Consider the following 26,981-nt stretch of genomic DNA (forward strand, 5'->3'; position numbering starts at 1 on the left):
AATGATTTCTATGCACATCAAAATTTGAGAAGTACTGGTTTATGTTATGGAACTCTATCACATTTATTCTATTTAAGAAACCTCATAGTAAGTACTAAAACCCAAGCACTCTTAAGGACACATTCTTTCCAGCAGTAACTCATGTACTCCTCAGAACAACCTCATTTATAATAGTATAGTAGATACTATTATACCCCCATTTTATAGATGAGAAACCAAGGTTTGAAAGTATTAAGTAGTTGCCTAAGGTCACACAGCTAGTGTGTGATGGAGTCAGGATTAGAACAGCAGAACCCATTCTGAATGTCACAACTCTATACTGCCTGCCTCTTGGAGACATACAATAAATAATTACAATTGATTATTAAAGGATGGCCACTTTGCACCATTAAAAAATATCCACAGGTGTTGAAAACAATAACAGTTCTGGAAGCTATGGATTACACTAGAATGTCCAGAGGGATCCTTCTCTTCCAAAAGGATTGTTAGTTCAGGAAGAGCTGTAAGAAGTGAAAACTTCTTCCCATCAGATGATCAGGAATTCAAGACAAGTAGGAGTGATAACTTATTTAGTAAATAAACAAAAATTGTTATACTAAATAAACAAAAACTACTATACTTTAGTGATACATTTTAAAACGTTTTTAGAAACGAAGGTCAGTTTGAATGGTAAAGTAAAAAGGTTTAACCCACACGTTTGGGAACCTTCACCAGTTAATGCCCACACAGCACATTAGAAACTGAGGGAAATAAATAAGATTTAAATATTGGGACTCTTCTTGCTTGACTTGTCAGTCAGATCAAAGTACCTCAAAATTAGTTTCAGACCACCCACAGAGTTGGGCCTCTGGAACTGTCTGTGTGGCGATGTGACTTCAGCAGACCCAGCCATTCACCCACTTTCTACTTTCTTTTCTGGGCCTTGCATCCTTTGGAAACACCTCACAGCTCTGATCTCAAATTTGCCCACAGATTTGGGTTTCCTGGCTGCCTATTTCATAGTCCCCTGGGCAGTGTTCAACAGAAACACCAGGAAATAGCACCTCACATTGCAATATTTTCCTGAAGCCTCCAGAAAGTGGATTTCACCCTAATCAAAACAATACCCTTAACACGTTTGGAAAAGTCATTAACAGTGTTGGATAGCTATCATCTCAGAATGTGTGTGTTTACTCAGGATTTCCTGAGTCCAGGGGGCACGCAGGCACAAAGAACAGAGGAGTTATATCAGATCTTGATAAAGTAAGAAAATACCCAACAGCAATTTCTTCTCTAGCAGCTCCAGAAAAACTCAGAAACCTCTCAAAAGGGGTGCTTTTATGTTTATAGAAATAAGTTGCCTACGCAAATAAAAATACCTGTACTAGAGTGCCAGTTATGCAAAAATGCAACGTTTGGTTTAGTTCTAAGAAGCAAAAAGGGCTTCACTAATTCTTTCCTCAAATATTTACTGAGTGCCTACAATGTGCCAGGTTTCTGCGGCTAGGCCTGAGGATTTAATGGTGAACAAAAACAGTCCCTGTTCTCCTGAACTCATGGTTGAGTGAGCCAGAAAGACATTCACCAAGAAATTCCCACAAATGAACACATTGTTACAAATTGAAATAAGTGCTCTGAAGGCAACAAAGATGGGAGGGAGGGCCAAGGAAGGCTGAAAAAGTGATGTTGAAGTTCAGGTGAGGAGCCTGAGAACAGCTGGCTATATTCAGCCACACGGGAACTGGATGGGAACTGACAGCAGAACAGGATGGAGAAGCTTAAATTCAAGGACTAGAGTGGTTGGTGGACAGAGAGCCAGGAGGAGAGAAAAGATGAGGCAGGAGAGGAAGTTGGAGGTGGAACCATGCAGGGCCTGTGGTAGCCAAGTTCAGAATCTGAAGTGAAGGGTTTTAAGCCAGGGTGACGTGCGCAGACTGGCACTTCAGAAAAGATCTCCTCTGGCTACAGTGTGGAAGGCTGGATGGGAGGAGGGCCAAAGGAGACACAAGAACGTCAGTTAGGAGTATCTGCAGCACTCCAAGAGAGAGAATTAGGCTGGCAGGAGTAGACATGGAAAGAAGTGGACAGATACGAGAGAGATTTAGAAGGTGAAATAATAGGACTTGGCTACTGTATAGCACCGGGAACTCTACTCAATATTCTGTAATAACCTATATGGGAAAAGAATCTGAAAAAGAATGATTACATGTATATGTATAACTGAATCACTTTGTTGTACATCTGAAACTAACACAACATGGTAAATCAACTATATGCTAATATAAAATAAAAATTAAATTTAAAAAATATTAGGAATTGGTCGTGAAACCAGTACGGGAGTTGATGGAAAAGGGGGTGTCCAGGATGATGCCAAGATCTCTTCTGGCTTGTGTAAGTGGATGTACATGGAGACACATTTGCTGAGATAGCAAGACTAGGTGGCAGATTATGAATCCAATATTGGACTGATATAATTCAGCATGTTTTAGAAATTTCTGATGGGACATGATTTATAGGCAATTGAGTTAATTTGTCCTGCAGGTCTGAGGCTCAGAAGAGAAGTCTGAGCTGGACATTTACTATGGGAGTCAATGGCCTCTTCAAAGACAACTGAAGCTGAAACATAAATAAGAGAGATGAAACATAAATGCCCAGACAGAATGCATGAGGTTAAAAGAGGAAGGGGCAAAAGTTGATGCCTTGCGAAATTCTGACCCCCGAGAGCTACGTAGAAGAGGTGAGCCTGCAAATGAGACAGAAAGGAGGAGCCAGACAGATGGGAGAAAAGCAAGAAGACTGTGGGGTCGTGGGAGCCAGGAAGAGACGGGGCTGCGAGCAGTGGGCAATGGTCAGCATGGTCGACTGCTGAGAGGTAATTAATACAAGGCAAGGACTGAAAATGCCCATTTTATTTACTGACAAAGTCACCAGTGACCTTAGCAATGTCGTGAAAGTATGGATTGATGACAGTGACAGATGCCAGAACTGAGTGGGTTGAGGACTTTATGGGGAGTAAAAAAATGGAGAACGTAAGTAAAGCCAGTCCTACAGAATCAAGCAGGAAACTCTGACACGGACTAAAAGCCAAAGTCCTTACAGTAACCTACCAGGCCATACCATCTACCCCTCCTTACTGCATCTTCCACTTCTCTTCCCTTTCTCACGCGGGCCACACTGACTTCCTTATTCTTTGGATGCACCAGCTTCTGCCTCATGACTTTTGCATTTGCTGTTCCTTCAGTCAGGAAACGTATTCCTCCACATAAATAAATGGCTGCTCCCTAACTCCTCAGGTCTTAGCTCAAAAATTATTTTCTCAGTGAGAAACTGAGAAACTACCCTATTTAATATTAAAATTCACCTCTTCGCTTGTGCTGACTATTCCCTTCCCTGCTTCATTTGGTACTTCTTACCATCTGACAGATCATATATTGCTTTTGTGTTTACTATTTATCTCATCCCCTCCCCCAAGAATGTAAGTTTCTTGAGGGCAGAGAATTTTGTCTATTTTGATCACTGCTGCAGTCTCAGTGATTAGACCAGTGTCTACTACTTAGTAAGCACTCAAAAAATGTGTTGAAAAAATAAAATATTTGAACAAATAAAATAAATAGCTTTAATATACACCATCAATGATCAACTAGAAAAACAAAGAGGTTTAAAAAAAAGCTCCATTCATGATAGCAGCAAAATCTGGAGGGAAAGACAGAGAAACAAAACAAAACAAAAAATAATGTGCAAACATGAGGAAAACCACTGAGTGACATCAAAAAGACTTGAGTAAATGTAGAGATATACAATCCCTCTTATGAAAAAACTGGCTTGCAAAGATATCAATTCTTCCTACATTAATTTAGAAATGTATCACAAGTTAATGAAATTAAAATTAACAGACAATTAAAAGTCAATGAAATTTCCACATCAAAGTAAAAAGCTTTTGCACAGTGAAGGAGACTACCAACAAAACAAAAAGGCTGCCTATTGAATGGTAAACAAAGTACCTGATAAGGGGTTAATATCCAAAACATACAAAGAACTCATACAACTCAACATCAAAAAAAAAAAAATGATTCGATTTAAAAATTGGCAGAGAAACTGAATAGACATTTTTTCCAAAGAAGACATACAGATGACCAACAGGCACATAAACAGATGCTCAATATCACTAATCATCAGGGAAATGCAAATCAAAACCACAATGAGATATCACCTCACACCTGTCAAAATGGCTATTATCAAAAAGACAATAAATAACAAGTATTGATGAGGAGGTGGAGAAAAGGGAACATTTGTGCACTGTTGGTGTGAATGTAAATTGGTGCAGCCACTATGGAAAACAGTATGGAGGTTCCTTAAAAAATTAAAAATAGAACTACCATATGATCCAGCAATTCCACTCCTGGGTATTTATCTGAAGAAAACAAAAGCACTAATTTGAAAAGATATATGCACCCCTATGTTCATCGTAGCATTTACAATAACCAAGATACGGAAGCAACCTAAGTGCCCACTGATAAATGAATGGATAAAGAATATATATATTAAGAATATTATATATATTATATATATATAATGTAATATTACTCAGTCATAAAAAATGAAATCTTGCCATTTGTGACAACATGGATGGACCTATAAGGTATTATATTAAGTGAAATAAGTCAGACAGAGAAAGACAAACACCATATGATTTCACTCATATGTGGAATATAAAAAACAAATGAACAAACAAGACAGAAACAGAGTCATAGATACAGAGAATAAATAGATGGTTGCCAGAGGGGAGGAGGTTAGGGGGAGGGGAGAAATAGGTGAGGGAGATTAAGAGGTACAAACTTCCAGTTACAAAATAAATGAGTCACCAGATGAAAGGTACAGCATGGGGAATATAGTCAAAAATAATGTAACATCTTTGTAAGGGAACAGATGGTAACTCGACTTATCATGGTCATCATTTTGTATTGTATGGAAATATCCAATCACCATGTTGTACACCAGGAACTAACACAGTGTTATAGGTCAATTATACTTCAAAAACAAACCAACAAACAAACTTATAGAAAAAGAGATCAGATTTATGGTTACCGGAGGTGGGGGGGATGGAGGAAGAGGGAATTGGATGAAGGCGGTCAAAAGGTACAAGCTTTGGGCTTCCCTGGTGGTGCAGTGGTTGAGCGTCTGCCTGCCAATGCAGGGGACACGGGTTCGTGCCCCGGTCCAGGAAGATCCCACATGCCGCGGCGCGGCTGGGCCTGTGAGCCATGGCCACTGAGCCTGCGCGTCCGGAGCCTGTGCTCTGCAACGGGAGAGGCCACAACAGTGAGAGGCCCGCGTACCACACACACACAAAAAGGTACAAGCTTCTAGTTATAAGATAAATAAGTACTAGGGATGTGATGTACAGCATAATAAGTATAATTGACACCGCTGTGTGTTACATTCTATGAAAGTAGTTAAGAGAGTAATAAATCCTTAGAGTGCTCATCACAAGGAAAAATATTTTTTTCCTTTCTCTTTCATTTTCTATCTATATGAGATGATAGATGTCCACTAAACTTATTGTGGTAATTATTTCATGATGTAAGTCAGTCAAATCTTTATAATGTACACCTTAAACTTATACAGTGCTGTATGTCAATTATACCTCAATAAAACTAGAAGGAAAAAAAATTCAATGGAATTTCTAAAGTTCCTTTAGATGGGAAAAATGCCTGGAAATAGCCAAAATGGTTTTTTTGGGGGTGAGGAGAGACAATGAGGGAAGCCAATCCATATGGCATATTTAACCATATTATGAAGTAACAGTATTAATACAAGAACAAGATCAATAAAAGAAAATGTAGGATCTATAATCAAATGCAAATATATATACTTTTAAAGTTAGTATATAATAAAGCTTACATTCAGATCGTCAGGGAAAGAATGGATTTATTAAATGGGATTAGGACAAATGACTAATCATTTGGGGAAAAAATGATGCTTCCTATCATGTAAATCATATACACATAAATTCCAGAAGAATTAGATATTTATAAATGAACCATAAGATAGCTATAAGAAAATAATGTCAATATTTATCTACTGAGCTCGATAGAGCCATAACATGTGCAAAAGTAAAAGAAGAAAGTGACAGATTTGGCTACATTTAAATTTAAAACTTACATTTTGCAAAAGATACCACAAATTTTAAAATAAGCAAAAATTTGGGGAAAACATTTGCAACCTGACAAAAAATTAATATTCCTAATATACAAAGACTTCTTATAAACCAAAGAGAAAAACACAAATCCTCTAACAGAAAAAATATGAGAATTGAGAAAAGACACAAATTAGAAACAGAGCTAGTCAATAAATAAATCAAAAAGATGTCCAAATTTACTAGGATTCAAAGAATTGTAAAATTAAATAATGTGATACCATTATTCAGAGGTCAGATTGGTGAAGGCTAAAAAAGGTAATAATGTGTAATGTTACTGAATATGTGAGGAAATGGGCACTTTTACAGGTTCCAGAAGGCACAGTAAATTCTGGAAGGCAATTAGTAATATATTAACCCAGATATTCATAGAGGGGTTTATTAGTTTTTTAGTGCTGCCATAACAAAGTACCACCGACTAGGTGGCTTAAACAACAGAAATTTATTTTCTCGATTCTGGAGGCTAGAGGTCCAAGATCAAGGTACTAGAAGTGTTGCTTTCATTCTGAGGCCTCTCTCTCCTTGGCTTACAGATAACTGTCTGTAGGTCAGCAAGTGGGATAGGTAGCCTTCTAAAATAGCTTCCGATGAACCCTGCCCCCTGGGAGTCACACCCTTATGTAATCCCCTCCCCTTGAGTGTCAGCTGGACCTTGGGACTTGAGTCTAAAGAACAGGATACTGCTAAAGTGATGGATGTCACTTCTGAGATCATGGTACAAAAGACTGTGGCTTCTGTCTTGCTGGCCCTTCTTGTTCGCTTGCTCTGGGGAAGAAGAGCATCGAGTAAGGAACAGAGGGTAGCCTCGGGTCAACAGTGAGGAAGGAACTGAAGCTGTCAGTCCAACAGCTCTCCAGGAACTGGATCCTGTCAACAACCGCTGAGGAAGCTGAGAAACGTATCTGCCCAGTTGAACCCTGAGATGACTTTGGCTCCAGCTGATACCCTGACTGCAGCCACTTAAGAGACCCTTAAATAGAGGACCCAGCTAAGCCATGCTTGGATTCAAGACCTACGAAACTGTGAGATGATAAATATGCGTTGTTTTGAGCCACTGAGTTTTGTGGTAAGCAACAAATAGACTAAGAAAGTAAAATAAGATTTCTGTAGAGAGACAACTAGTATAATATATCAAGTTTCACACACACACAAACACACACACACACCATGCAATACTTAATTTTAAATGGTGATATGAGGTCTATATTTACATGGCAAATTTACATGATATAGTATGTAAAAAAAAAAGTAGATTACAAGACACCCTGCCTAGTAAAATCCCATTTATATATAAATACATTAGTATGCTTTAGGGCATGAGTAAAGAAGATACAACTCAAGAGATCTTAAATAATAAAGAAATGTATTGTGCAGCAGGAAGGCTAGAGGCAGAGTGGTTCAATCAATATCATGAAGGCTCTAGCTGTTTCCATGCTGTTCCTCTCCCTTAAAAGTGTGGTCTTCTGGGCTTCCCTGGTGGCACAGTGGTTGAGAATCTGCCTGCTAATGCAGGGGACATGGGTTCGAACCCTGGTCTGGGGGGATCCCACATGCCGCAGAGCAACTAGGCCCGTGAGCCACAACTACTGAGCCTGCGCGTCTGGAGCCTGTGCTCTGCAACAAGAAAGGCCGCGATAGTGAGAGGCCCGCGCACCGCGATGAAGAGTGGCCCCTGCTCGCCGCAACTAGAGAAAGCCCACGCACAGAAACGAAGACCCAGTACAGCAAAAATAAATAAATAAATAAAATTTTAGAAAACTGTGGTCTTCTTCCTAATATTAATCTCCTTTGGATCTGTAGTGGCTACTACTGGCAATCAAGGGTACATGCATCCTCTTCATGTTTATCTCCCATTTGGGAGGGAAAGAGAGAAGGAACTGCTTTCAGAAACTCTACCAGAAGAACGTGGAAGCCTTTTCTAGCTATCTCCAGCACACTGTTTCTAGAGACTCATTAGTGCAAGTCTTATCACATGTCCATTCCTAACTCAAATGTTATCAAGAGGCCGGGATTACCTTTAGATCTATCAGGCTTCTCCTTACATTGGGAGGTGGGACCCTGCAATACATGGGTTTCTTGTAGGAGGAGAGGCTGCCTGCACTTTTGTTAGGGATCTTCTGGAAAGAAGAGAAGTAGGGATAGATGTGGGCAACAAATAATGAGCACTACATCATATCTGTGTGTATCTGTTGTGTATTTACTCTTACTATCTCTGGGTAGATGAGATTAAGAATGATCTCTTTTTCTTTGTATTTTTCCTTATTGAATGAATTTTTTTTTTTTTTTTTTTTTTTTTTTGGCAATTAGGTTCAGGGCCAATGAAGCCCAATGTATTTAAACAATAATCTCCTTTTTGTGAGCTGTTTATACGGGTTCTGTCTTAAACTTACATGCTTATACATTATTGGGGGTGCAGTCTCAGAAAAGCACGAGTGAAGGGAAAAGCTGAGTGAGGAAACAAAGCGGGGAAAGCTAACGTAAGGGGTGTGCAAGCAAGTTGGCCACAGCTCTGCAGCACACGTAGCTGGTTGTCTGGTCTTACACAGGCCAGAGGAAACTACTGCATTCAGGACAGGTCCTCAGGGGGGAGGAAGGAGGAGCAGCCTCACAGCTGGTTCCCTCCTGTTTCCTGTCTCTCTCTGGTTGCTGCCCCACAGGGTGTGACCTCCACAACAGCTCAGGGTTGTGCACCTGACAAGTCCAGGCAGTTGCTGAGGAAGCCAGGGCCTCTGCAGGGCAGTCTCTCCTTGTCATCAGGGCTGCCCTTGGCTCCTTTGTCTGTGGGAGGGTGCAGGGCAGCAGGGAAGCCATCGCTAGAGCCACTCTGGCTGAAGTAAAGACAGAGGCCATGATCTATGATGGGAGGTGAAGCTAAGGACCATTCTGGGCCAGTTTCCTTGCAACAAACTTACTAAAACAATATCCTCCTATAAAGCCCAGTTGTTTTCCTCCCTTCCCCTGAACCTTCCTAGATGCTTTGCACTCTTCCTTGTTTCTGGTCATGTGTGTACTTATTGCATAAGACCAAATACTCCTTAAAGGAAGATGTTGTAACACACCCATCTTTGAATTCCTCTGTGCATACAGTGGGCATTCAATAAACATTTTAAAATTCTTAAATTTGCTCTGGTATGACAGCAGATGCTATAGGGACTGAAGATTGAGAAGGAATCTATAAAGTAAAAAGCCACTATGGTATAGCAAATTATTCCTTTAAGGGAAACTTTATATTACCAAAAATAGGGGACTTCAACAAACTAACTTACATGGCAATAGTCTGTGTTTTCCTTGTTCCATGTTATTTTACTGATGGTAAATCTGGAAGCATGTAAGCATACAGTTAGAGACAGGTTAACACTGACACAGGAGTTTTTCTCTATTTTAGGAATGAGAAAAATCAAAATCCTACCTTGCAAGTGTAGAAGTAGCAACATAATTTTGTCTTAAGGTAGTATTAATCCATCATTTCATTCATTCAACACTGATTTAACATCTATGTACACAGCATTTATGTACAAGGAATAGTGTCAGGTGGTGTGAGATATAAAAGGCATGGTTGTTACATTCATGAAGTTTATAATCTGGTAGGTGACAGAAACTGAATAGAAGTTACTGTAACACAAGTTTGGATTAAATAAATTCCCTTAATTCTATTATTAGTTTTTTATTCTGTGTTAAGTTTAAAATGTTTGTTCACTGTGAATACCCAGTAACCAGAAAGGAAGAGCCTAAGAAAAGTAGACTATAAATATTAATTTGAAAATATTTTTCAAAGCATATATATACCCTGAAAGAGTCAGGATAGAACCATGTGGTCAACTGCCAAACAACTTTTTAATAACAACTGGAATACACAATTAAGAGTAGTTTTTTTTTTTCCATTTACTTCATCTTATAATCTTTACTCAGGAACTGACACAAAACCTAACCAACAGTTCAATGCTTTTGAAAATACTACTAACTAGATGGTATTGAAGCCTATTGGATGATAACAGCTACTAATACAGAGAAACTATGGATTTATCACAGTTAGTTCACAAGCAAACACCAACAGTTGCCCAATGGGACTAATTTAAACAGTATGCTTTTCCAAAAAAATATGCTACCAAAAAAATCCTAGTACCTACAGTCCATAAAATAAAACTTTTTCAGTCCTGAAAAAGATGTTAAAATGACTTTATAGAAGAAGACTGATTGGAGAGGTTTGTGTGACTTGCCTAAAGTCACATGACTAGTTAGTTGAAGGGGCACAGAGTCCCCATCACTCTAATATTCTAGATTGGGTAAGATGCACATGATACGTATTTTCAAATATAAATTTCTCAGCTTCTTCTTTTTTATTGAAGTATAGTTGATTTACAATGTTGTATTAGCTTCTGGTGTACAGCAAAGTGATTCACTTATATATATATTCTTTTTCATATTATTCTCCACTATGGTTTGTTACAGGATATTGAATATAGTTCTCTGTGTTATAAAGTAGGACCTTGTTATTTATCTGTTTTATATATAGTAGTTTGTATCTGCTAATCCCAAACTCCTAATTTATCCCTCCCCTACCCCCTTTCCCCTTGGTAACCATAAGTTTGTTTTCTTTGTAAGTCTGTTTCTGTTTTGTAAATAAGTTCATTTGTATCATATTTTAGATTCCACATGTAAGTGGTATCATATGGTATTCGTCTTCCTCTTTCTGATTTACTTCACTTAGTATGATAATCTCTAGTTGCATCCACGTTGCTGCAAATGGCATTATTTCATTCTTTTTTATATATATGTTTTATATATTATATATTATATTACATATATTATATATTTTATATATTGTATATATGTACCACATCTTTATCCACTCATCTGTCAACAGCCATTTAGGTTCTCAGCTTCTTCTAAGTTGGACAAAGCCTGATAAATCTTTTTCTAAGTATTCTAAAGTGTTTGAAATTACCATTACACATGAACAATTTTATTTGATCAATATTTAATACATTTCTATTATGTGTTGGGCACTGAGTTTATGAAGACAAAAGACAAAAGAAGTATAGTCTCTGCCTTGAGTGTGGGAAGCAAGGAAATGGAAACAGTGAGAATATCAAAGGTGAGCTGTGCTGGCCTAGGAGTGTGTATAACGTCCTGAGGCATGAGGGAAGGTCTCCAGAGAGAAAGAGCTGCATGAGAACTGAGTCTAGGAAAACTGAGAAGGTGCTTACCAGACAACAAGGGGAAAGAAGGGCACTTACAGAGGAGCTGCATGTGCAAAGCACTGAAGTTTGGAACAGCTGGGCTTACCAGAGGAGGGAGTGTGAAAGATAATGCTAGAGGGGATACAATCACTGTGCCAGATGGCCAGGCGCTTCAAATCAAGCGGCCCTAGGAGGAGTCTGAAATTAGCTGTAAGAAACAGGCAACTAACTGTTGAAGGACTTTACGAGGAGCTGCCTGCTCAGCTTTATTTTATAGAAAAATGACTTTAATGTCCATGTAAAGTGGCCTGGAGGAGCCGACCCTGCATATTTCGACACTAGGAGAATACTTCTGGTCAGAGATGAAGGAACTTAGGAAACCAAGAAGGGGGAGGGAGATGAGCAGCACTGATTTCACCCTTTGCTTACAGTAAATATAAAACTGCCAACATATTTTTAGAAGAGTAAATACTTCCCCAACAATATTCTCTCAATGATTTCCACCCTGTTTATCATGAAGTACACTCAGGTTAAGACTCTACAGTACATACAATGGTTAAAGTAAAACTCTTGCCTACAAGCATTAACTTCTAATGTGGAATATTCTGTTAAGGTTGTTATTCTCAGAAAGAAGTTCTGATTTTTTTGTAAATAAGTGAAAAATTCTGACATTTAAATGCAATGCAGTCACACTTTTACATAAATGCCCTCCTTCATCCTATCTGTTTTTACTTCATCTGTATCACAAATGTGTACATGAGAACTTTTAAACAATAGACAACAGGTGTCTTATCTATGGCACTTGCCACAATGTTGAATAGATGCCCAATTAATACCAACATCAAGTCTAAGATGTATTTTCAACTATCTTCTACATTGTGATGTGAATATTTAAAAAATTAAACAAAGAGCTCATCTATCTAGAATTTTCCAAGCCAAAGTTTCACAACTAAATATTCAACTGAGGGCTACACTTAAACTCAACTAACAACTATCACATTTAATGCTTATTGGGTCAACCTAGCAATTTGTTCCATTTACATTTTCACTTTGCTAAGGGACAGGGATCCAAATATTTGAACAATGAATAGGTCCAGAGAGTCCTTCTGCCCACCCAACTCTTTTTCTCCCATCAGAGTCATCAATAATCAATTGCACGGATTTAGTAATTACTCATTTACATATTTAAACTGACATTTTGAAATGACAATGAGAAGCTGACAATTAACTGTTCTCTAAGGAAATGCCCTTTCTCTCCATATGGTTTCTACTCTGGGACTAACACTTAAAGAGATTTTCAATTTACTGAACAACAGAGTCTCCCCAGCTGAGACCCCAATGGAAACTCATTTAGAATGCAAATGTCTCACCTTCTGTACCAAGAATTTAAATGCCATTCCCACTGATGCTAAGAAGCCAGTTTTAAAATGAAAATTCATCTGCACCATACACCTTAGGTAAATTAAACAGGAAATAACTTTAAGGCTTTAGGGGTTTTAATAGGTTTTCTTGTGTTAGCTGCACAGCATTTATGGTAAAACAGGCTCTCAAGTAAGGGCCACAGGTTCATTCTTTTTCCTTAGAGGCTATGTTATCTTGGCTCCCTGTCTTAAAACAGAGATATTAATTCCTGTTGCAAGAATTAAATGAGATAATATATGGACCAACTGATTGTAAACTATAAAAGCTTCTATACACATTTGCTATTATTACTTCAGATGTTCACTAACCTGCTGACTCCAAATTAAAAGACTGTAAAATAAAGGGCTGGTGGAAAAAAAACAAAACTATCTTGAAAAATATACTTACTAAAAATGCATGTGAACAAATTGGTCTATAGATTCAACACAATCCCAATCAAATATTCCAGCTGCCTGATTTGAAGAAATTGACAAGCTGATCCTAAAATGTGTATGGGAACTCAGAGGACTAAGAATAACCAATCTTAAAAAGAGAAGAACCAAACTGGAGGATTCACACTTCTCAATTTTAAAACTTACAACAAAGCAACAGTAATCAAAATAATGTGGTACTGGTATAAGGAAAGGCATATGTACCAATGGAAAAGAACTGAGAGTCCAGAAATAAACTCTTATGTTTATGGTCAATTGATTGTTGACAAGAGTGTCATGAAAATAGGAAAGAAAAGTCTTTTCAACAAATGGTGCTGGAACAAGTTGATAGCCACACGCAGAAGAATGAACTTGGACCCCTTCTTCACACCATACACAAAAATAAACTCAAAATGGATCACAAACCTAAATGTAAGAACTATATCTATGAAACTCTCAGAAGAAAACATAGGAGTGAATCTTTGTGACCTTGGATTAGGCAAAACCTTCTTGGATATGACACCAAAACACAAGCAACTAAAGGTCACATAATGCATGATTCCATTTACATGATATATCCATAATAGGCAAATAAATAGAGATAGAACGCAGATTAATGGTTACCTAGGGCTGGGGAGGTTGGGGCGAAAGGGGGGAGCATTGTCATCATACCAATATTAAAACTTCCTAACCGTGAACGTGAGATGCCTTTCCTTTTATCGAATCATTTTAAACGTACTAGAGGAATGATATGGTATAGATATGTCACCAGGAAAACAGAAATAACACACCTTAATTATGGGATAATGGGTAATTTTGATTTTATTTTTATATATTTCTGTATTTTGCAAATTTTCATCAACAAAAATACCTTTTATACAACCAAAAAGAAGTTATTTTAAAGGAAAATATTATATAATAAAATATACTTACGTTTAAGTATCTCATAAACATGGAAAATGCTTGAAAGATTTTTCAACCTATATGAACATACCACTGCTTATTCTTGGTCATTTATTCATCAGAATTTACTGATTGAGTGCTATATGGCAAATACTGTGCTAGATCCTGAGTGTACTGTTTTCATAAAACAGACATGATTCTGGCCCTCATGAAGGCCAATGGGAGAATGACAATAAATGGGCAAAGTAATAAATAGAAATGCAATTACAAGTTGTAAAGAGTGCTTTGGAAGAAAGCCAATGGTGGGATCTTAGTTCCGCGAACAAGGAATTGAACCCATGCTCTCAGCAGTGAAAGCGCTGAGTCCTAACCACTGGACCGCCAGGGAATTCCCTAACACTTTGATACAGTGGTCATGGAAGTCCTCTCTAAGGCAACAGTGTTTAAGCTGAGGCTTGGGGACTAGATATAAATGTTAAGTGTTGGTTTTAGATATTTGTCAAAATGCTCAACAGTTTCTTAAACTGAAGGATAAAAACAAGAAGCTTTAAAATTCCAAAGGGAAATTAATTTCAACAAATAGAGTAAAACCACCATCTCCTACAACATGATATATAGGGCTCCCAAAACTCATTGTAAGGTTAATAAATGCACCAGAAGAGCCTACTGTGGTCATACTGTGCAGCCCAAATCCTGCCCTGTCCAAGCTATGGCTTGGCTCCACCTGATGGTAGTTGTCTGCTCCACCTTAAGTATCCATGGTAATGATTCTGGGTCCCTCTGGCAGGCTGGAAGTTCCAGGGCAGAAGTAGCAACTCCAGGAACCTCCAGCTAGCTAATACCCTTTTTGTCAGTTTGATGGGGAAGGCTGAGCCAAGGGGATATTTAAGACACAAAGCCCTAACTTTTACCTCCCTGTTTCCTAAAATGACATACCCTGATATTTCCCCAATGGCCTCAGTCTCTCTTCCACTCATCCTTCCTCCAAATATAACATCTCCAGCTCACTCCTGTTTGAGGATAATGGCTAGGTAAAAGGACTGGAGCCAATATAGTTGAACTTAGGTTAACATGGGGAGTTTTATTATACGTATTGGTTGCTACTTGCCTACCCAATATCCATTTCCCGCTCTTAATAACAGAACGCAGATTTTGTATAGGAGGCAATGTACCCAATTGGATGATATACTTCCTTAAACTCTACTGAAAGTAGGCATGGTACAGTGATGTAGTCTGACCAACATGATATCAATTTAGGGATCTGGGAAAGCTGCGCTTTGATGATACAGGCAGCATTCATTTCAGCTTCCTCTTACACCTTCCCTCCCTAGAACTTGGAGATGAAGTTGGAGACAGAGCAATCATTTTAGGACTGCGAGATAACCATGAGGATGAATGCTCCATGTGAAGAATGCAATGCAGAAAGACACAAGGAAGGTGGACATTGATACCATTCTGGAGCTGCTGCCTCAGCGTGGATGGCCCACCTCAAGACTTCTAGGTGTGACAGTAAACACTTATTTGACTGTGATTCTATTATATATAGACAAACTGAAATCCTAAAGGATCCAGCTATTTATGATTACCATAAACTTGACATCTTCAGAAGAATTCAAGGTTTTCAAGGTTTTAAAGCAGAAAGCCCAACTCTCATATTTAATAAAAGAGAAAATTCACAGCATTCCACACCTTATCTCCCACTGTACAGTGGTCAGTAAAGTCATTAAATAGGGGCAGCACAAAGGAGTGACATTGGAAAGGGAGTCATTATTTTCATTAACCCCATTCCTCAAGCATACCAAATAAACATATATTGCAATAAAACTGTGCTTGCTATGTAAACACACTTCTAGACAAGTTCTCTGGTGCTTGCTCTCAATGAGATTGCCACCCCTGAACTCCTCCTATATGGAAATTCTGTCACAGCCTAAAAATAACTTCCAGGGCAACTCTGCCCACAGCTAAAGTTTTGGCTTTGGGTCCACCACTGCACATGCCTTCCAACTTTCAAGCAGATATATTAAAGTGATGTGGCTCAAGGAAGGATAACATTTTTTCCCACTTTTGCCCCAGCAGGTTTCTACCTTCATCTAAAATTCCTTCTTTAACATCATGCCCTCACAATGCTTCACCCTCCAAAACAAAGTTCTCAAACTGTGCTTAAAGAATTCATTGTCCTTCAGTGCTCATATAGCCCCCATTCAAAACACTATGAGCATTTACACAGAAAGTGTAGTTCAGGGAAAGCAACATATTAATAGGATTAGTGGGAGGAAAGGAGAGAATTTTGCTAGTTTTCTATACGCACTCTTGCCCATGTGAAATTAAATTCTTTTTGCATTCTAATATGAAGAATGTAGATAATTTTTTTTATTGCAAATGAGGTAACGGCTTTTCAAGTAGGAAAACAACAAAAAAACCCTAAACGGGACTTCCCGCAGTGGCTAATAATCCGCCTGCCAATGCAGGGGACAGGGGTTCAAGTCCTGGTCCGGGAAGATCCCACATGTCGCGGAGCAACTAAGCCCGTGAGCCACAACACTGAGCCCGAGAGCCACAACTACCGAAGCCCGTACGCCTAGAGCCCGTGCTCCGCAACAAGAGAAGCCACGGCAATGAGAAGCCCGCGCACCGCAACGAAGAGTAGCCCCCGCTCTCAGCAACTAGAGAAAGCTCGCGCGCAGCAATGAAGACCCAACGCAGCCAAAAATAAATAAATAGTTAAAAAAACAAAACCCTATAGGATGAAATTTTTTTAACCCAGAACCAAAACAGGGAAAGACTTCCAGATAAAAATCTGTATGAGGTCAACTAGAGTTACCTGTTTTTTTCCATTTCATAACATAATTACTCCATAGTTTTCTGATATTTTTCTAATGTTTCCCAATGAAACTTCAGAAGAGTAATAAAGTTCAGCTAAGAATTATCATGACTGAGTGAAGTCCCAAGTAAATAATTTTTTAACTGTCAAATTCTTTTACATGTCAAACCACCTGCTTCAGAGTTTTTTTTTTAAATTTGGGGGTGGGGAGGGATTCCCCACTCTTTTTTTCTCTAGGTAGGCAAGGACAATCAGCAGGAGGCATCCTGGAATTTTCAGAGATCTTCGGCATCACCAAGACAAAGGCTAAAGAAAGATGCAGTACACAATTCAGGCTGCCTACGCCTTTGAAGGCAATTCACTTTTCGGCGCGTACAGGCTTCAGCGCCCGGTGTCGACCTTTCATATAAGCATACGAGAAAACATTACTATTACCTTCTTCACCATCAGTGTCTGATAAGTGATAAAAATTTGGGCAGAAGTAATTATTTTGCCAACCCCTGCCGCTTGACGTTGCAACACCGCCCCTGTAGGGGAGCTGGAAGCAAGCACACCGAGGGTTAGGAGTGGTCGCGCAGAGGCACCCCGAGACCCCGCCGGAGGCTCACCTGGTTAGAGCGCGGAGCCGGGCTAGGGCGTAGGGTCTATTTCCAGCCTCACCTCTAAACCCCCAGTTTGCACCTGAGCGCTTCGTTCCCCTCAGGCTAACAGGTTTATTAAATCAGTACTGAGCGGCAAACTATGCCCATTCTTTGGACTCCGAAGTTGGGAACGCAGGGTCTCTGTGCCACACGGAAGTTTTTCACAGCTTGTTTTCATGGTCAACTCTGTCACTGAGAGCGCATCCCTATCCTGGTCCGGCCCCGGGTCTGTCCACCGAGCAACCGGACAAGATCGCTGCCCGGTGGCCCAGCATCTTGACACCCACATCTGCAGGACAGCCTCTTCTATCGGGAACAAGTGGCCATAACTCGTCTCCCCACAGGCAGCAGCGCTCCGGGCCCCGGGGGAGAACTCGCATCCGACAGAGACGTCTCCCAATGCCCAGACAAAGACGGCGCTGGGAAAAGTTGGACCAACTGGCACCTCCAGAAGACAAGCAGAGCAGCCCCTCGGCCTCAGTGGCCGAGCTGGCGACGCGCTCTCAGAGTCGCAGGCAACTTTTCGCGTGAGCTTCTGAGCAACTTGCTGGAAGTTGGGGACGAGGGGGCAGAGGAGAGGTCAAGGGCAGCGCCGAGAGGCTGATCGCGCCCCAGCCCGTTTCGCGGACCTCCCCGAGTACCTGCTAATGTAGCCGTCGCCGTCGCCGTCGCACGTCTGGAAGAGGCGCCGCATCCTCTCCTCCTCGCCGGTGCTGGACGTGTCGCTGCTGCTGCTGCTGCTGCTGCTGCTGCTGCCGCCGCTGCCGCTGCCGCTGCCGCCGCCGCCGCTGCTGGCGCTGCTGGCGCTCCCCGCCGCCGCCGCCATCATGCGCCCGCTCCCGGCTCGGGAGGCGGAGGACGCGCGGCCGCAGGAGGAATCTGCGAGGCGCACACGCGCTCGCGGCGCCGAACCTGCCTGACGACGGAGCATGCCCAGTGGCCGCCCGGGCGCTCCAGGAGAAGGATTCCAGCTCTCCGGGTTTTGCCCGGCCTGGGAAGATGGGCGCTCTGCAATCGCGGGAGTAAGCACCTTAGGGGTGAGGGAGGAGGGGGAGGAGGCTCGTGGAGTCTGGGAACTGAGGGTGGCGACGGGGACGCGAGGGGAGGCCGCCCGAGTAGGTTGTCAGCGTCGTGCATCCGGCTAAGAAGCGGGCTCTCGACACCTGCGGACGCTCCAGGCTGAGGGAGCGTGTTCTCCGGACAGAACTCTTTCCACTGCCCCAAGTCATGGATTTCTTTTTCAGGAAAGAGATAAACGCTTCCGTTTTTGCAAACTCAAAGCGGGGCTCGTGGTCCTACTCTGCTGGACTGCGCTGGATTCTGTACCCGTAACCCCAAGTAAGACCCGGAATGACTGATCTTTTATGCATTTTTAACTCCTATCAAGAAATCTAATCCTCCTTGGGCCTTCCGCACTAGACTGGGAACAGTCTGCGCGCCTACGTGGCATTGTGCACATTTGGTCCATTTCTGGAAATGGCTCACCCTCCTGACCTGGCATCACTAGAATTTGCCCCATCAGGTTTAATAACGTCAAGAGGGAACGTAATAAGTCTCATTTAATCCACACCACAGACACACCTGAAAGATGTCTCTATTATTGTCAACCCTATGATTTAGGAGGTAAAGTAACTACCTCATGGAGTTATCTTGGTGATAAAATAAGATAGTATATAATGCACTTATGACAATGCCTGCCACCTACTAAGTGCTCAATAAACGTTATCTCTCATTATCTCCAACTTATAAGAAAACTGAGGCACCGGAACTTGTTTAAGGTTTCAAGCTTAGTAAGTGTAAGAGCAGAGGCAAGCCCAGGCAGGCATTCTAACTCCAGAGCAGGAGCCCTTAAACATGGCAGTATCCATCTACCACAGCAGAAAAGGAACCACAATGAACCAATTTGTGGTTTAGTGAATGACTCACTATTCTGTCCCAGACTTTCTGCCAGAGGTCTATGAAATCCTGTGGAAGTTTAAAAACACATCTGTAGATTCTTTGGCACACCTCTCAACAAGAGGTGGAGTCTGTCTCCTCCCCTCCAACCTGAGTGGACCTTTGTGACTGTCTTGATTTCTGAGGCCAGATTAGAAAAGAAAATACAGATTCCATTTGGCTGTCTCACTTGGGACACGGATCTTTGAAGCCTTGAACTACCTTGAAAAATGTTTGGCTATGCTGAAGCTACCATGCTGGAGAAACCATGCGGAGAGACCATGTAAAGACAGAAAGAGATGCCCAAGGAGCCTTAGGTGTTTGAGGCTTCCCAGCCCAGGTGCTACACCTGAGTGAGTCAGTGAGTGAGGTTGCTAGCCCTAGAAGCTGCAAATGCATGAGAGACCCTGAGCAATAATTGTCTAACTGAGCCCAGCCAACCCCCAGAGATATTAAAAGGATTATTGTTTTAAGTCATAAGTTTTGAGGTGATTTGTCACGCGACAAAAGATAACTAGGATACATTCATATGTTTTGAGACTGTCTGCCAGGTCATGAGGAAGGTGTCTCTGCCCTCTTCTCTCGTCTCTACCCCATCCACCTATTCCTACTTTAGTTCTTTTTAATTTTGTAAGTTCCCAGTATTTCAGAGCACTTAAAATCTTATGATGAATAAACAGTATGCCATCTTAGAAAAGTCTTATCAATATACCCAATAATATTTGCTTAAAAGATGCTGCTAGGGCTTCCCTGGTGGCGCAGTGGTTGAGAGTCCGCCTGCCGATGCAGGGGACGCGTGTTCATGCCCCGGTCTGGGACCGTGAGCCGTGGCCACTGAGCCTGCGCATCCGGAGCCTGTGCTCCGCGGCGGGAGGGGCCACAGCAGTGAGAGGCCCGCGTACCGGAAAAAAAAAAAAAAAAAAAAAGATGCTGTTATCAATACAGATATTGCTGTCTACAACTGAACAAGGACTAATGGCCAAGTTTCAATAAATAAATAAATATTTAAAATCTTTATTTTTCCGATTTTTCATAAATAAGACTTTATTATTTTCTGACAATAAACAGCCAGACAGGAGTTGTTATCTTCAAGTTCTCCTAGAAAGTTGATAATTTGGGGGGAAAAAAAGAAAAAAGGCATTCTTATAAATATGCATGGAGGGTCTGGAAACCCAAAAGGTTTTCCAGTATCTGAGTAGATCTCTTCATAGCCAAACTCCATTTACACAGAAAGTGGAGTGTAAACCTCAACCAATTACATCTCAAAGCAAAGAATGTTTTTCTCCTGAGAGAATATGTGCATGACAGCTCTGGGGATTTAAGTTTAAACTATCTTGAATTAAATCTGAACACATAAAAAGCGGATCTTGACAAATTTCCTAAACAATATTTGTTCATGCTTGAGTAACTCAGAAATGGCTGAACAGATAGGTTCAACCTACCAGAAAAAAAATTTGCTTCTGGGGCTTCCCTGGTGGCGCAATGGTTGGGAGTCTGCCTGACAATGCAGGGGACACGGGTTCGAGCCCTGGTCTGAGAAAATCCCACATGCCGTGGAGCAACTGGGCCCGTGAGCCACAACTACTGAGCCTGCACGTCTGGAGCCTGTGCTCCGCAACAGGAGAGGCTGCGAGAGTGACAGGCCCGCGCACCGCGATAAAGAGTGGCCCCCGCTCACCGCAACTAGAGAAAGCCCACACACAGAAACGAAGACCCAACACAGCCAAAATTTTTAAATAAATAAATAAAAATTTGCTTCTGAGCTAATATGAAGCATATGAAATTTCAGCTGAAAAGGTTACTAGGAGAGGGAGAAATTTCTAAGACATTGAAAATAGAGATGCCATATGAATATAAGGCTGATAAATGTAAAGTAGGAGCTTGGAATGAGAGCAATACCCATAACCATAAATCTAACAGTACTGGTTATGTCATAAATTCAAAGGTTTTATGCATTTATTTGCAATATCCTTCTCAGATTCCTCTTGGTTATAATAATACTTCATATTTATGTAAAACATATCAAAATACACTGTATACATTACAAGATATACTGTCTTCCATGTCTAACGTTGCCAGTTAAAACCACTAAAACAAGAGCAGGACTGTGCAAACTTGATTATCTGGTACTTGTGCTTCCAAATTCTGTTTACCTGAACTAGAACTACACGCTAGAGTTGGAATGAGGACCCCTATGGTGTCTTCTCCTGGCCCTTCTCTCTTTCAGGTGTTTTTATGAGCCCAGCTAAGTTCCCATATCCCTCAAGAAGCCTTCCTTCACCTCCCCAGGTCACACTGATCTCCCAGACCCCTCCTAGCTTGAAGCACACATTTTGACAGCAGAATTATGTAGTTTAGTGGTGACTTGCCTCCGCCACCTGGAATATCAATTATAACAGTGAGGTAGAGTTGAGGGGGCTTGACTATCTTTCACTGAGCCCTTGTCATAGATCAGTAATGGTGTTTAAATACACTAATGCTACCTAGTGGGGGAAAGTGTTTATCATTCCTATTTATGGGGCAGGGGATGGCAAGTGAGGGGAATTAAATCCAAAAAGTTTAAGTAATGTGACCAAGTAAAGGAGCTGGAATTGAACTCATATCTTCCTGTCAAGCTCATGTTCTTCATATTTACTTCACATTGTCTTAATATCAGGGCCAGTGCAATTCATGTTAGGCATTATACTTTTTGAGTGACACTGAAAAGGGATAACAATGATAAACTTCACTATATTTGTTAGTCATATATTTACAATCATAGGAAGTTGACATGAGCTTTTACAATCTGTCCCAGGTTGGTTTTCTGGGAAGCAGACTCCAAGACAGAGTTTCACGTGCAGGATGCTTACTTGGGAGTGCCCTTGGTGCCCCAACATGTGTGGAAAGGAGGTGAAGGGAGCAGCATGGAAAGAGGGAGAAGTCACGCTATGATGTAGGCCCCAGAGCAGGCTTGTTTGACCTCACAGAAAGCTCTGGAGCTAAAATGGCCTATATTGGTTCCCTATTACTATTGTAACAGATTATCGCAAACTGACTGGCTTAAAACAGCACTAATATATTATCTTACAGTTCTGAAGATCAGAAATTTGAAATGAGAGACTTTCCTCGTGGTCCAGCTGTTAAGCCTCTGCGCTCCCAATGCAGGGGGCCTGGGTTCGATCCCTGGTGAGGGAACTAGATCCCACATGCCGCAACTAAGAGCCTGCGTGCCGTACTGCAACTAAAAGATCCCACATGCCGCAACTAAGACCCAGCACAGCCAAATAAGTAAATAAATAAATATTTTTAAAAAACAAAGAAAGAAATCTGAGATGAGTCTCACTGAGCTAAAATCGAAGTGGCAGCAGGGCCATGTTCCTTCTGCAGGCTCTAGCAGAGAGCCCATTTGCTTGCCTTTTCCACCTTATTCTCTTTCTTCACAGCCGGCTCCTCTTATTATGTCCATCATCCACGTAGTCTTCCAAGCCAGAAACCCCAGAGGCCTTGCCTCCCTCTGCCCCTCACTTCCCACCTCCTGTGAGCCACCACATCCTGGTGAATCTACCTCCTTAATATCTCCTCATATTGGTCTCTTTTCTCCATCCCCATTACCACAGCTTTTAAAGAGGCTCCTATTATGTCTTTCAAATAATCTGGCCTTCCAACCCATTCTCAATGCTATAGCCCAAGTCCTCAGTATAAAATGAAAATGTGTTCAGGTCCCTCCAGGCTTAAACTGTAGCTCATTGACTCACCTTTGCCCTCAGGATAAAATCCTGCCTGCCAGCGAAACCTTCCAGGCCTTCCATGATCTGACCCCTTCTCTCCTGCTTCTTCCCTTGCCCCTGTGCTCCAGTGCAAGCCATGTTGACTTTTATTTTTCCTACATAAGCTATCCTCCCTTATGCTTATATGCCACTGCGGGAGTCTCATACTTTCCAACCAGAAATGAATGAAGGAGGTGGGGAGTTCATACCCCAACTCTAGCATCTTGGAAGGAACAAGACATCCAGGGACAACATGGGTAGTGGCAGTTATGAAGAGAAGAAAGCAGGCTGAGGCCTAGAGATCTGTGATTAATAAGGAAATAAGAGTAGGATTTAGAAGTTTGAGCACCTCTGTGGGTTTTTCCAAGAGGAAAAGCAAGGGAAATGTCTGGAGAAGAAAGAGAAATGTCACGACTGACAGAGCTGAGGGAACCATGAACCCCTGGGACTTACTGATCCCCACAGCTCTCCAGTAGGCATTGGGCTATGACATTTTACCTATCTTCTCAGGCCCTTTCCTCTCTAATTAACAATGAAATTAATAATGGCTACTATTTACTGCGAATTTAATACGTACCAATCATTTTTCTTAAGTGCTTTAAACAATGTCTTATTTAATTCTTACATCAACCTTAAGAGGCAGGTGGTTTTATTCCCATTTTACAGATGAGGGCACCGAAAAACATATGTCAAATGGCATGAAATAACTTTCCATAGTAGCACAGCTAGAAAAAGGAATAATTTGCTCATATATCCACCTAGACTCAGATTTAGAGAAAGTTGACATCTCTTAGCCAGCTTATCTCTTTTATCTGTGGGTCAGGACTTTGTTTTCATGGTAGTTTTTTTAATTGTAAGATAATTATCTTATGATTTATCATAAATGTATTCAATTTTATCTCCTTTGTTTAATGATTGCCGTGTGCATACAATGAACTTTCTCCTTGAGAAAAAGTGGAGTGTGATGATTATCTTTGTTAGATTACTGTTTTCTCCTTTAAGCAGATACACAGAGTGAGAAATGGTTAATCGTGGCAGTTTGGGCTTTCTTAACTGAATTGAATCTAACGCAAGGTTAATTCAATCAACTGATTCAGTGGCCTTGTAGAGGCATGACCTTTTCCATGAGAGAACTAGAGATACAATTTATTAATGACATCACTCCAAAGCTCTATGTGTATAAACAAAAATCTTAAACGTGGAGGATACTCAAAAATGTGAGACACCATGAACCAGACTTAGTAGCATGTATTCATGCCAACGTTTTACTGGCATCAGAGCCCAATGTCACATCAAATTAATAAGATGTCATAAAAACAGAGGAGGTTTTTAGCATCTAAATGTGTACCTTTCTTCCCCCATACCAAAGATATTTAGGAGGAAATATTTTAAAAACCAATATAAATAACAAGCCTCTAACAAACACAGCACCAATCAGAGTGTCAGATTTAAAAGTGCTGAAAAAACATCTTACATATTCTTCCCTTGAGAGTCCATCTTCTCATATGTATTTCTCATGCAACTGTTTTTCATTCCAGCATATATATTGCATCAATCTCCATGTGAACAAATCAGATAATTATATTAAAAATACACTGTAATTGATATAAATGAAGCAGAAGAATGGAAGCTGTGAGGAAGAGATATTTGAAAACAGAAGCTCATATTTTAAGAAATATGGTTTGGCTCAAAAGACCTCATTCTCTTTGTAGTTAGAAAAAATCCTTATGTTCTAGCCTGAGCAAATTAATTTGGATGCACTTTATCGTGAGACTTGTATGTGATGTTATTTCCTTGTCATCTGGTGGTCTGGACATAACCAACTTTCTGAGACCTGGCAACTAATAATTTTTAGAAACACGTTAACTCTTTCATGTGATGGGACCCATTTAGTAACCTACTGGTGCTGTGGACAAAATGCTACTCTAGTGGCCAACAGGAACTGTTGGTCCACAATTGCCTAAATTAAGTCTCAGGAGTAGAATAATGCCCTTGCTTGATAAAAAAACAACAACCATATAATATTTCATATTTTTTGTGTGTGAGCCTATTGAAACCCAAGGTAATAATCAGGCTGTGTCTGGTAGACAACATACTAAGAAAAAGGATGTTGGCATGGCATCTTCAGCCATCTGAGTGGCTCAATAGGGTTACTGCTCAGAGCTGACTAGAAATTGTCTGGTGGATTTAATCAAAATAGACACCAGTTCTGGATAATTCAGACCAAAAGAATAACGTGTCCTCTTACTAGAGAGTCTTGAAGAGGGAATTTGAGATCAATGCGAACCATGTCTTCAATGCTTCCCTTTGCTGTGTGAAGGTGAAGTCTTGGCCTGAGTAGGATCACTGATGGGACCACGTGAGGGGCAGTGTTTTCGCTGATGGACAATTGGGAGCCATTTGGATACTCAAATTCCTTTCCCAAAAGTAACCAGCATAACACCCATGAAGGTTCTTTTTGGTGTTACCATCCCTGAGTGTCGCTAACAGAGAAAGTGGAAAACTTAGTGACAAAACTGAGAATTTGGATAAAATTATCCAGTCTTTGAGCTGGACTCAAATTGAGTGGTAGTGTGTCCTGTTAGAATTCTGGTCACTCAACCTAAGGACACAAACTATTCAAATTAACAAGAAACAAAACAAAACAAAAAAACAAGTCATATGTGGTAAATAGGTGAGGGAAAGTAAGTGCATTTATTGATGTAATTAGTCAGTTTGATGGAAAGGTCAGTCAGTGAAAACAGTCGGAATAGCCTGTATGAATTGGTAAGACTTAGTTTAGCAAATATTTATTCTGCATTTCCAACCATGAGATCATGACAGTACTGATGGAATAAGATACCGTCCCTGCTTCAAATACCTCAAATATATAAATCAATACTTGCAGTTCAGTTCCATATACTGGTGATGGATGCATGAACAAGAATCAGAATTTCTATAGATTTTGAAGTAAAAAATTAGGGATGGGGAAAGAAAGAGAAGCAGGAGACGTGTTATATTTTCAGTGACAAAAAAGTGGAATTTAAAAATAAGTGACCGGGAATTCCCTGGTGGTCCAGTGGTTAGGACTCCCGGGTTCAATCCCTGTTTGGGGAACTAAGATACCGCAAAGCCATGTGGCGTGGCCAAAAATAAAAAAAAAAATTTTAATTAAAAAAATAGGGACTTCCCTGGTGGCTCAGTGGTTAAGAATCCGTCTGCCAATGCAGGGGACACGGGTTTGATCCCTGGTCTGGGAAGATCCCACATGCCACAGAGCAACTAAGCCCGTGTGCCACAACTTCTGAGCCTGTGCTCTAGAGCCCACGAGCCACAACTACTGAGCCCACGCGCCACAACTACTGAAGCCCATGTGCCTAGAGCCCGTGCTCCGCAACAAGAGAAGCCACTGCAATGAGAAGCCTGCGCATCGCAACAAAGAGTAGCCCCCGCTCGCCACAACTAGAGAAAGCCTGCGCACACAGCAACGAAGACCCAACACAGCCAAAATATAAATAAAATAAATTAACTAATTTAAATAAAAACAAAAATAAGTGACCAAATGGCCTTAAGTTTCCCCTCAGCTTGGCAACTTTAGAAAGGCTTGCTTCTGACTCTAGGCCCTGACCTCCCTTTTCTTAGGGCAATTCTTTAGAAAACTTGTAATTGTAAATTTTTTCTCTGCCCTTTGAGATGTAAATCTTCTTAAAAGCGGCTTGCCAGTTTTACAACCCAAGACTGTAATTTCTCAAGGACCTGGGAACCATTC

General features: G+C 40.8%; 1 protein-coding gene across 1 annotated transcript in view; it reads right to left on the bottom strand.

Moving 5' to 3' along the window:
- Positions 1 to 18,261, bottom strand: part of MCC (MCC regulator of WNT signaling pathway) — a gene marked incomplete at both ends in the record, with an annotated part of 445,755 nt that extends 427,494 nt beyond the window's left edge. Inside the window, one exon of the mRNA XM_079702132.1 lies at positions 18,194 to 18,261. Coding sequence (XP_079558258.1) covers positions 18,194 to 18,246 — 53 coding nt within the window. The remainder of the gene's footprint in view (positions 1 to 18,193) is intronic.
- Positions 18,262 to 26,981: the final 8,720 nt, after the last annotated feature.

Source organism: Hyperoodon ampullatus (genome assembly GCF_949752795.1).
Source record: "Hyperoodon ampullatus genome assembly, chromosome: 4".
Classification (NCBI taxonomy): domain Eukaryota; kingdom Metazoa; phylum Chordata; class Mammalia; order Artiodactyla; family Ziphiidae; genus Hyperoodon; species Hyperoodon ampullatus.